The 12,755-nt window shown below is 48.2% G+C and overlaps 1 protein-coding gene across 1 annotated transcript in view; it reads right to left on the bottom strand.

Annotated features, from left to right (window-relative positions):
• Positions 1 to 9,197, bottom strand: part of LOC129462622 (uncharacterized) — a 154,158-nt gene extending 144,961 nt beyond the window's left edge. The window contains exons 1-4 of the mRNA XM_055242744.1: positions 9,131 to 9,197; positions 5,321 to 5,374; positions 3,843 to 4,003; positions 495 to 565 (exon numbers count right to left, since the gene is read on the bottom strand). Of these exons, the coding sequence (XP_055098719.1) occupies positions 495 to 565; positions 3,843 to 4,003; positions 5,321 to 5,374; positions 9,131 to 9,197 (353 nt within the window). The remainder of the gene's footprint in view (positions 1 to 494; positions 566 to 3,842; positions 4,004 to 5,320; positions 5,375 to 9,130) is intronic.
• Between the last annotated feature and the right edge of the window lie 3,558 nt (positions 9,198 to 12,755).

Raw genomic sequence — 12,755 nt, 5'->3', positions numbered from 1 at the left:
CAAAAGAGGGGCTTAGCTTGGGGTGGGAGAGGATGGGGTCTCAGCAGAGTGGGGGAGGGGAAAAGCAGACCTCCATGGGCCCGGCAGTCCCATTAGCTGGAGTCTTCCAGAACACACTCAACAACGATGCCCAAGGGGTGATCAGCAAGCATGAAATCTGGACATGCTGGGGGTGACAGGCAGAACTACGGGATGAATTCCTCCCGCCAGGTAAGAGAAGAGCACCTGCAGCTATCTGGAGTCACCCAAGGCTTCTACGTGAAGGTAGCCCCCCAGCGGTCTTTATCAGTGCTTGACAAGGTCAAAACAAATATAGAAACTTCTTTGAACTTCAGTCCAAGATGGCATCTCTTTGCTGCAAAGGGGTCACCCTAACCGATTGTCCTAATGTAATTCAGTGCACCCAGAGCCCGACAGCTGTTGAAAGACGGCAGAGGACTCACACCTCCAGCCCCATCGTGAGCAGGTCCCAGCCCCATAGCCAAGTGTCTTACCCCAGGCTCTCCGACTCCTTCAGAAGCTCCACCTTGGCCCCCAGGATGGATGTCACCTGGAAGTCTTGGAGCTGAAGCACAAAGCACTGTGAGTTGGTGACTTCTCCTGGGATACCCCAGGACCTCACCAGCACCCCACCCACAAAGCAGTTCTAGGTCCCAGCAGGATACATGAACCCATGTTGGGGGCAAGGCAGAGAGACCCCTCCCTTGACCATGTACGAAGCCTGGGTGGTGAAGGCTGAATGTCTCACTGAAATAGTCAAGTACCTACAGCTCCCTGCTAAATGTCTGGAAAGTTCTCATTTTGCCCAAAAAGACACTGGAAGTTTGGTTGAGGGATTCATATGACTAGGCAGTACCAACAAGAATATGTTACATCCTAGAGCAGACAAAGGTTTTGCCCATGATGAAAACTTGGATATCCCAGTGTCACCACGGGGTGAGTGTGGCGGGTGAGTGGAGGATAGGGGGGGATGGAGGCTGCAAAAGAAGGAAGACTTTCTAAAAATGGAAAATATCCTCCCTAAAATAACTGATTTCACTGTTTAAATTTAATAGAGCCAGTCACGGTGACTCACACCTGTAATCCCAGCACTTCGGGAGGCTCAGGCAGGCGGATCACTTGAGATCAGGAGTTCGAGACCAGCCTGACCGACATGGTGAAATGCCATCTCTACTAAAAATACAAAAATTAGCTGGGTGTGGTGGCAGGCGCCTGTAATCCCAACAACTCAGGAGGCCGAGGCAGGAGAATTGCTTGAGCCAGGGAGGTGGTGGGTGCAGTGAGCCAAAATCATGCCACTGCACTCCAAAAAAAACCAAAAAAAAATTTTGATAGATTTTGGCCGGGCACGGTGGCTCACACCTGTAATCCCAGCACTTTGGGAGGGCAAGGCAGGCGGATCACTTGAGGTCAGGACTTCGAGACCAGCCTGGCCAACATGGTGGAACCCCATCTCTATTTTTTAAAATAAATAAAAAATAATTTTTTAAAAGGATGAAGTTCTGCTACATCCTACAATAGAAAGGAACCTTGAAAATGTTAAGTGAAAGAACCCAGATACAAAAGGTCACATATTATGTGACTCCACTTTTTTTTTTTTTTTTTTTGTGACAGAGCTTTGCTCTTGTTGCCCAGGCTGCAGTGCAATGGCGTGATCTCGGCTCACAGCAACCTCCACCTCCCGGGTTCAAACCATTCTGACTCAGCCTCCTGAGTAGCTGGGATTACAGGCATGCACCACCATGCCTGGCTAATTTTGTATATTTAGTAGAGACGGGGTTTCTCCATGTTGGTCAGGGTGGTCTTGAACTCCAGACCTCAGGTGATCTGCCTGCCTCGGCCTCCCAGTGTGCTGGGATTACGGGTGTGAGCCACCGCGCCCGGCCTATGTGACTCCACTTATATGAGGTACCTAAAAACAGGCAAGTTCATAGAGACAGAAAGCAGAATAGAGGTGACCAGAGTCTGCAGGGTGGGAATTGGAAGTTACTGTTCAATGTGCACAGAGCTTCTGTTTCGGATGATGAAAGAGTTCTAGAGATGGAGGGTGGTGATGGTTGTACAACGATGTGAAAGTACTTAATGTCACTGAACTATAGACTTAAGATGGTTGAAATGGTGGTGTATTCCATATTATATTTTAATCACAGTAAAAAAATAAAAATAAAAATAAACCAGACGCAAAAGAAAACACCCTGTACAATTCCATTAGAGAGAAGTTCAAAGACAGGCAAAACTCACTTATGGTGATAGAAATAAAAAAGGAAGGCTGGGCACAGTGGCTCATGCCTGTAATCCCAGCACTTTGGGAGGCCGAGGTGGGCAGATCACTTGAGGTCAGGAGTTCAAGACCAGCCTGGCCAACATGGTAAAATCCCATCTCTAATAAAAGTATAAAAATTAGCCAGGCATGGTGGAGCACACCAAGCACTACCAGTAATCTCAGCTACTCAGGAGGCTGATGCAGGAGAATCGCTTGAACTGGGGAGGTGGAGGTTGCAGTGAGCTGAGATTGTGCCATTCCATGCCAGCCTGGGTGACAGAGTGAAACTCTGCCAAAAAAAAAAAAAAAAAAAGTTGTACCCTTGAGAGAAGTAACCAAGAGGAAGCATGAAGGAGGCTCTGGGGGTTATATTTTGTTTCTTGCTCTGGTGATCGCTACACAGGTGTTTGGTTTATGAAAATTCCTTGTTTTGAAGATTTGTGATTTTTATACTTTTTTCTCTAAAAATATATTAATTAACCTCCCAAAGGGCCAGAAAATTTCCATTTTCACCTAGAGTCTTTGAAATACACCAGTTCTTTATATCCTTGCCAACATTTGACATTGGCAGCTTTTCTTAAGTGCTTAAAGCAAACAAATGAATAAAAGTGTAACAGAACACAATTTGCTTTGTGAAAACTGACCCTGCAGATAAAAACAACCACAAGTGTTTTGAAGGGTGTGAAAGGATGACAAAGACTAATAAAGCAGCAGCTCTGACATATTGGACAGTTTAAGAATCCAGAGGCAGCTCAGGGCCACTCCATGAAAGACCTCATCCTGTGGTCTACATGAAAATACAACAAAACAGTTTTGAGAAACTCTTGTTAGCAAGCACTCCAGCCAGTACAAAAATGTATCACAATACGAGATGAGATGCCAACAGAAAATAAAAGGCCTTTTATGTGGGTTGAGAGGGTTTATCCAGGAAAAATATAAGGGTTATCAGAAATGGGACAGAGGCAAATGAGCAAGCACTTCTGCTTTCAAGAACATTGAGGAGCTTCCAGAAAATCTCAATGAAAAGAAATCTGCAACCACCAAGTGGGCCTAGCTCATAATTCTGCCTTAACCCAGGACTAACACCACTGGACCTTAGTGTTTGCCTATAACCTGAGCCTGTGGACCCAGGCACTGCAAGGCTAGTGTCCACAGGGCAGGCCTTCCTGGGAATAGACTTCCACCCAGTCTATTCCTTTGTCCAAAGGCCTTGGCTTGGTTTGACTTTGCACACACCCTTGGACTTGCAGACATGGCTCTCAGTCCACCCCTAGGGCACAGTATGTCCCCCCCCACTCTATGGCTCTTCTCACTCCAGGGAACTCCCCCAATCTGCCCTAAAAATATTCCTTCCTTAACCTCTGCTATTCCTCCATTGGGCCCTCTGTGGCACCTCTTACAACCAAAATTGCACCATTTTCCCACATTCCTCTCAAGGGTCCTCACTTGCCAAATATAAGATTCCTCAGAAAGCTCCTCTGTTGATTAAGCAAATTGGAAATTGGAGGTGAGGGGCTGTGGCTTCCTCTTAGTCCTCCCCAGCATCAACGTGATCTCCCGGTTGCCCAAAGACACTCACCCATAAAGCCATCTGGCACGGGCCAAGCACATCAAGGACAGCCAAGCCTTGGAGGCCAAGACCACTCCCCTCCACTGGGACCTCCTGCAGACTGGTGCTGGTGTTGGTGGAAAAGTGATAGGTGTATCTGGTGCCCACAGGGAGGTGGGGCCCAGCTGACCCTGGAGGGCAAAGACGGAGAGCAATGTCACCTTGAACCTGAGGCCCTCTGGGATCCCAACTCCACCTCCAGGGATCCTTGCTCACACCTCTCTCTCTCCAACTGGGCGCTGAGCTGCCTGTCTCCAGCTTGGGGAAAGGTTGGGTAGCTGCATATCCTCATAAGGGTGAAAAAGAAAATAAAGATAATAACAGTAAGTGCTCAATAAGTGCTAGCCAGTGTCTTCATGGCCAGGCCTTCTTCTAATATCAAGGTTTCTCTGCCTGGGCACTATTAATAGTTGGGGGCCAGAGAATTCTGTTTGGGACAGCTGTCCTGTGTGTTGTCAGGAAATTTAGCAGCATCCCTGAACTTTACCCACAAGATGCCAGTAACACAGCCCAGTTCTGACAACCAAAACTGTCCCCAGACTTTGCAAAATGTCCCCAGGGGAGGGCCACAATCACCCCAGTTGAGAAGCATTCATCTACAGTAACTCAGTTAAGTGTCATAACCAGCTTTGAGGTGAATACTTTTTTTTTCTCCATTTTACAGAGGAAGAAACTGACGCTCAGAGAGGTTAACTAACTTACACAATCCCCAGCTGGGATTCCACCCTTGGGAGTCTGACTACTCACGTATCACCTTGATGGAAATCAAGTGGGGCTGGTTGGGGGGGATTGGGGGGGTGGTAGGGTGGGTTGTTATTCTGATCTTTATAGAAGACAAAGCTGTAAAGCTGGCCAGCCTTAGGGAATCTGTGGGTGAGGAGAGTAACTGCTCTGGAAAATAGCTGATTTAGGGAAAAGAGAGGTCTGTAATTATCAAGCCAAATCTCTAACCTTCTATTGAGGCCAGGGGATCAAGCGTGAAACCTAATTGTAACATCTCACCCCTCCCCGTGGCTTGTGATTGAACTGACATTTTCATGTCAATTTCCTTGAGACAGAACCACACCTCATATTCCTAAGATGCTTCTCTCTTTCCAAAGAATTTCTTCTCAAGGCTCTTTCATCTGCTCCACTCCAAAATGCAAATGGCATCACCTGGCCAAAGACATTTATTCCACCTGGGGCCCACAGGTATGAGGAGGAAGCCTTGGGGGCTGGGATGGCTTAAGGCATTTTACTCTGAGCTTGCTATTTGTTTCTCTAACTCTGTGGGTGGCCTTTGCAGAACTGGCCTTGGTCCTCCCAACTGGTATATTTGGGAGCATAGCCAGGGCCCTCTGGGGCTGTCTCTAATCCCATCTTACAGCTTCACCCCCATCAGGCCCTGTACTGGGCTCAGGCTCCCGGTCACCAGAGGTGTGATCAGGCATCCTGAGAGAATCACTCACCTGTGCACGCAGTCATGCAGGAAGCCGCCTGCCCCACCTGCGAATCTGGAATTTCTGAAATCGCAAATCAGATGGAACCAGGGTGAGGCCAGAAAGAGGCACAGGATAGCCCCACGCTATGGGGCAACTGACCTTACTCCAGGAAGAAGATGAGAAATGATAATGCCAGCTCTCCCCGGACTTTGCAAAATGTCCTCAGGGGAGGGAGGCCCACAAAGACTGGAAGGGATTTCCCTACCCTTTGTCCAATTTGCTCTGGCCCATCTTGGGTACTGGTACCATCATCCCTGATAGCTCAAGCTGCCAATCATTCGTGTTTCCACATCCCTTATCACCACCCGAGTCCAATATGTCAGCAAACTGCCAATTCCATCAACAAATGCAGGTCTCCATTCCTCCCATCCATCAATCCATCTACCCATCCCCACTCCCATCCATCCACCCACCCGCTCCCTGCTCCTACCCATCCATCCAACCACTCCCAACCCCCACTCCTATCCACCCATCCCAACCCCCCTCCTATCCATCCACCCACCCACTCCCTCTCCTATCCATCTATCTACCCACTCCCCACACCCCTCCTATACACCCACCCCCAACCCCCCTCCTATCCATCCACTCACCCACTCCCCCATCCATCCATCCACCCACCACCCCCTCCTATCCATCTATTCACCTACTCCCCCACTCCCCCTCCTATCCATCCATCCACCCACCCCCAGCCCACCTCCTATCCACCCACCCACCCATCCCACCACTCCCACCTCCTATCCATCCATTCACCCTTCACTCCCACCTCCTATCCATCTATCCACCCATTCACCCACTCCCACCTATCCATCCATCCATCCACCCATCACTCCCACCTCCTATCCATCCATCCACCCACTCCCCCAGCCCCCCAGTCCATCCATCCACCCACCCACTACCCTCTCCTATGCATCCATTCACCTACTCACCCATTCCCCCTCCTATCCATCTACACACTCACCCATTCCCCCTCCTATCCATCCATCCACCTACCCACTCCCTGCTGTTATCCATCCATCCACCCACTCACCTACTCTCCCTCCTATCCATCCATCCACCCACCCACCCTCTTCTCTCTCCTATCCATCCTAGTGACTTGCCCAGGTGCACACAGCTGGTTAACGGTGGAGCCTTAGGATTCGAACCCAGGCACTCTGGCTCCAGAGTCCCCAGCCATACCCTCATCCTGAATGAATCAGAGAGTAAGTGAGCAAATGAGTAATGAATGGAACACCAGCAAGACCAAGAGGCTGCTGCAGGAAATAGCAGGAGCTGGTGCCACTCCCTGTTGAGTGTCTCCCTTCTCCCACAATTGAACGGGCAGAGGACAACCAGGGCGTAAGCAGATGTGGTGAGGTGGCCCCTCGGCCCCCAGCACAGACTGCTAAGGAAACTGCCAGGGATTCCATTCCCAGAGCTCCCTCCCTGGGAAGGCCAGCACCCCTCCCTCCCTCCCTCCAGCCACCCAGCCCTTCCACTGCCACCTACTTTCAAGACTTGTTTCCCCTTCCTGCCAGCCACTTGCAGGATCTTTCCCAAGCATCACCCGTGCCCTCCTGTGCCTTAACCAGGCATTCAGCTGCAGCCATTTCCATAGGATGGCATTTCAATAACACCACTTCCATCCTCAAAACCACCCCGCTGCACCTCGACTGGTCATTGCTACACTTGCTGACCTATTTAATCCCTCGAAAAACACACTGTGCCTGTGTGCAGTGGCTCATGCCTATAATCCCATTACTTTGGGAAGCCGAGGTGGGTAGATGGCTTGAGCTCAGGAGTTTGAGACCAGTCTGGCCAGCATGGCAAAACCCCCTCTCTATAAAAAATACAAAAATTAGCCGGGCGTGGTGGTGCACACCTGTGCTCCCAGCTACTTGGGAGACTGAGGTGGGAGAATTGCTTGAGCTGACAGGCGGAGATTGCAGTGAGCCGAGATCGCACCACTGTACTCCCTCCTGGGTAGCAGAGTAACACCTTGTCTCAAAAAAAATAAATAAATAAAAGGAAAAACAAATCATTTCCCCAAAATGGGGAGGGGTGGGGGTGGGGAGCATTATATACTATTTTGTTTACACCTTTAAAACAATAGGATATGGTAGGGTTTTTTTCCCCTAAATATTTTGGCACATCTAACAAAACCCTCTTTGCATTCAAGTAGAATATCAATAGATAAAACCACATTTCAAAGACATTCAACCCAATCAATTTCCCTTCCAACTTTCCTTCAACTCTTTGATCACTTAGACACTGGGCGCCAAATTAAACATATGTGTGCATAATCATTACGTTCTCAATCGTGCACAAGCCCAGCTTCCTGCTTGTTTGCTCAACAGACAATCCCTACATCTGCTTTACTGCTCAGCTAGGCTACAAAGCAGCCTGGCCCACCAGCCTCCATCCACCATGACCTGCAGAAATGAGCTAAGCTCTGAGAGCGTTGTGCTTAAATTAAGCCCGTACCCCTTCCATTTCCTGAGCACTTAAACACATTTAAAATATTTTTTAAATTTCAGAAAAACGAAGTTCATGCCATGATAAATTCATAACAGATTAACCAAGGATGGGAAAACGCTGCACACTGGAGGTAATAAATTCTTCAATCAGATCCTACTCACTTCTAGGAAGAGATCTGAAATGGACTGAAATCAGTGTCATCTCTAGCCAGCAAATGAAATCAAGTCCCATTTCAGCTTTCTCAGCTGTCAATTCTGATCAGTGTGCATTCTTTTATGAAACCAACACAATTTACCAAGTACCTATGGCATGCCAGGCAGTGTTATATGCTGAAATGAAAGCCCAAATATCAAAACAATTACATCATTTACAATAAAAGACCCCACAACCTGGCCTGTGCTGTCCAGTATGTGGCTATGAAGCATCTGAAATATTACTGGTTACAGAGAAACTTCCGTTTAATTTTAATTAAACAAAAAACCGATACTCAATTCACTTATTAGAAGACTTTCAGCTGGGTGCAGTGGCTCATGCCTGTAATCCCAGCACTTTGGGAGAATCGCTTGAGACCAGCCTGGGCGACATGGTGAAACCCCATCTCTACAAAAAATATTTTTTAGAAAAAGAAAACTTTCAAATATGTTTTAAATAAGTTAGCACAGTAGCTAAACCTACTTTCTCAACTCTATGTTTTAAGAAATCTAAAGACAGATCAAGTAATTGCAATGAAAATTTAGCATCTAAATTGAAATACGTTGTAAGTATAAAATACACATTGAATGTTGAATGGGAAATATATCTCATTAATACTTTCTATTGATTACATTTTCTAATTATATATTGGATATATTGGGTTAAGTAAAATGTTATTAATTTCACCTGCCTTTTTAAAAATTTGTATGTATGAGTACTAGGAAAATTAATTACTTGCTTTTTTTGTGGCTGAGACAAGGTCTCACTCTGCTGCCCAGGTTGGAATGCAGTGGCGTGATCTCGGCTCACTGCAGCCTCGACCTCCTGGGCTCAAGCTCAGTGGGTCAAGAAGGCAGCATTTTCTCACTCAGGGCTTCAGATCTGGTCTCTGCAGCTCCCCAACACCCGCCTTGTCTGAGTTTCCAGAGGATGCTGGTGGAGCATGTGAGTGAGAGATGAGGATTCACCTGTCATCTCTCGCTCCTCTTCCCCATGAAAAGCAAAACAAAAGGTGGGAGTGGAAAAGCAGGTGAACAGGCATCTGGCTACAAAAGCGCAGTCCCAGGCGCATCTGGGCGGCCCCTCGCTTCACTCCAGACAGGACCAGGAATGCGCAGCAGTTTTACTTACTCTCCGCAGTCACTGCCATCAGCGGCCAGAACAGGAGCAGACCGAGGAGCCCCATGGGGGCCGGCATCACTCCCTGGGCCAGCCCTGTGCCACCAGCCTCAGGCTCCAGAGCAGCTCAGCGTGGTCCTGAAAGGAATCTTTTTTCCCAAAGAGGAAGGCTCAGCTTTAACCCACTCTCCCAGCCCAGGAGCGTAGAAGGGGAGGTGGGGGGCATTCAGAACAGAGATCCAGCCAATCAGAAGCCTCCAATAAAGTTATTAGCAACCCACCCGACAGAGAGGAGGGGAGGGGGCTCCTGACCAATGAGAGGAAAAAAAGGCCTAGAGGGGGAAAAAAAGGCCTAGAGGGGGAAAAAAAAAGCTTGACTACTCTTCTAGCCTTGTAAACAGAGATCTCAGGGCAGAAGGCAAGACGGTGTAGTGGTCGTTTCTTTTTAATTGCAGTGTAATTATATTTTAAAAACATAAAATTGACCATTTTAACCATTTCATTTATTTTAGAAGACAGGGCCTCAGCCGGGCGCAGTGGCTCACGCTTGTAATCCCAGCACTTTGGGAGGTCGAGGTGGGCAGATCACGAGGTCAGGAGTTTGAGACTAGCCTGGCCAACACAGTGAGACTCCATCTCTACTACAAATTTAAAAATTATCTGGGCATGGTGGCGGGTGCCTGTAATCCCAGCTACTCAGGAGGCTGAGGCAGGAGAATCTCTTGAACCTGAAAGGCACAGGTTGTAGTGAGCCAAGATCATGCCACTGCACTCCAGCCTGGGCGACAGAGCTAGATTCCGTCTCAACAAACAACAACAACAACAACAACAAGGTCTCAATCTGCCACCAAGGCTGGAGTACAGTGGTCATGGCTCACTGCAGCCTCCACCTCCCAGGCTCATGCAATCCTCTTGCCTCAGCCTCCCAAGTAGCTAGGACTACAGGCACTGTGCCACCACTCCCACCTAATTCTTGTATTTTTTGTAGAGACGGAGTTTCACTATGTTGCCCAGGCTGGTCTTTAACTCCTGCGCTCAAGCGATCCACCCGCCTCAGCCTCCCAAAGTACTAAGATTACAGGCATGAGCCGTGGCACTCGGCCCATTTTAACCACTTTATTCAGTTGAGTGGCATCATGTCCACTCATGACATTGTGCAACCATCACTACTGTCTAGTTGTGTAGTCTGATGTTGTGTTTGCCTTTCCCAGTGCTCAGGTTAGGAAAAGCCAATGGGAGGCCTGGCTTAGCAAGGCCTTTGGAAATGGCTCTTATCACAGCAGCAGCGGGTTTCTTCAAAGCTCCAGTTTCAAGGCCTCCCAAGAGGACAAGGAAGTAATTCAGGAGGCCAGGGATCCGCTCATACCTGCTCAGCGTTCACTCTAGGTCCCACATCTCTGCCTCTCTCCCCCAAACTCACCTCCGCCCACACCTTTTGGTTTCCAAGGTGTGATTTTTGTTTGTTTGTTCTTGTTTTTGTTTTAAAGATGGGATCTCACTCTGTTGCCCACGCTGGAGTGCAGTGGTGTGATCATAGCTCACTGCAGCCTAAACCTCCTGGGCTCAGGTGATCCTCCGACCTCAGCCTCCCAAGTAGCTGGGTCTACTTGGCTCAATTCTCCCATTTAAAGCACAAAACTCAACTGGCATGGTGGCTCACGCCTGTAATCCCAGCACTTTGGGAGGCCGAGGTGGGCAGATCACAAGATCAGGAGTTCAAGACCAGCCTGGCCAACATGGTGAAACCCTGTCTCTACTAAAAATACAAAAATTAGCCAGGCATGGTGGCATGTGCCTGTAATCCCAGCACTTTGGGAGGCTGAGGTGAGTGGATCACTTGAGGCCAGGAGTTCAAGACCAGCCTGGCCAACATGGTGAAAACCCGTCTCTACTAAAAGTACAAAAAATTAGCTGGGCATGTTGGCGTGCACCTGTAATCCCAGCTACTCGGGAGGCTGAGGCAGGAGAATCGCTTGAACCCGGGAGGCGGAGGTTGCAGTGAGCCGAGATTGTGCTACTGCAGTCCAGCCTGGGCAACAGAGTGAGGCTCCACTTCAAAAAAATAAATTAATTAAAATAAAGCATACAACTCAATGGTTTTTAAGATAGGGAGTTTGGCAATCATTACCACAACCAATTTCATAATTTCCTCACTGCAAAAAGAAATCCCATACCTAGTAAACAATCGCTTCTGGTGCCTCTGACCCCAGTCCTTGGCCACCACTGATCTGCTTTCTGTCCTTGTGGATTTGTCTATTCTGGACATTTTACATAGATGGAATGGTTTAGTAGGTGGCCTTTGTCTGGCTTCTTTCACTCAGCATGACGGTTTTGGGGCTCAGCCACGTAACGTGAAACAGTGTGTCATTCCTTTCTGTGGCTGAATAATGCACTGAAAGAGTAGACCACTTTTTGTGTGGCCATTTATCTCCTGATGGACAGTTAAATGTACTTTTAATGGAATTTTCTTAGAGTCAAATTAAGACACAGTTGACTGGTTGGCACACCATGTTTTAAGAAAACTTAATCATTTATGCTTTTAGACTTGGCCCATTTTCTTTTCATATTTTGAAATCAATGATTCCATCTCCCTTTTCCCAAGCTCAAGCATTTTCCTTTATTTTCTTTTTCTGAGACGGAGTTTCACTCTTGCTGCCCAGGCTAGAGTGCAATGGTGCAACCTCGGCTCACTGCAACCACCACCTCTCAAGTTCAAAGCGATTTTCCTGCCTCAGCCTCCCAAGTAGCTGGGACTACAGGCATGTGCCACCACACCTGGCTAATTTTTTTATCTTTAGTAGAGATGGGGTTTCACTATGTTGGCCAGGCTGGTCTCGAACTCCTGGCCTCAGGTGATCCACCCGCCTCGGCCTCCCAAAGTGCTGGGATTACAGGCATGAGCCACTGGGCCTGGCCCCCAGCTCAAGCATTTTCCCTAGCAAGGTTCAGGAGCCCCTGACCCACAGGGATAAAGACTTAAAAGACTCTTCAGCTCACAGCTGCTTGGGGACTACGATGAGTTCTGGTGTGGCTGCTAAATGCTGTGAGGAAAAGCATCCCGGTGGGCGGGGGCGGGTGCTAGCTTGGAGGAGCCAGTGGGGAAATGAGATACACAGGCAGAAAATTTTCAGCACACCACGGAGAGACCTCACTGAGAGAAAAGAACAGTTATTGTGGCAGGAAACCGTGGAAGCAGTTTACAAAGGAGAGATTTCCCTGGATCTCAAAAGAATAGATGGCATTGTTGTTAGGAAACTATCAGACTAGGCAAAGCATTCCTTGTATATTGACTCATTCAATCAACTCCTCCTGCAAAACTCCTGCAAGGTAAACTAGATCATCCCATGGTACAGATGAGAAAACAGAGAGGTTAAGACACTCGCCCTAAGTCACACAGCTCAGGAGGATTTTAACCCCATCTGGCTCCAAAGTCCCTGCTCTGTTAGCTCTGGTAGTTTGGTCCATCACTTTCTTTCTCTATCTTCTCCCCCAGGAGACTCAAGTCTCTGACCACAGGCCTGAATTCCTCCCCCATTCAAAGCCAGGAGCCTGAGCAGAAACCTTGCAATCCTCAACGCAATGGTTTCTCATCAATGCAGCAACGTCAATCACAGGGGGTGCTGGCTGCAAATGCAGA

The sequence above is a fragment of the Symphalangus syndactylus genome, chromosome 14, assembly GCF_028878055.3.
Source record: "Symphalangus syndactylus isolate Jambi chromosome 14, NHGRI_mSymSyn1-v2.1_pri, whole genome shotgun sequence".
NCBI classification, from domain to species: Eukaryota; Metazoa; Chordata; class Mammalia; order Primates; family Hylobatidae; genus Symphalangus; species Symphalangus syndactylus.
This window is presented reverse-complemented; position numbering and strand designations above follow the sequence as displayed.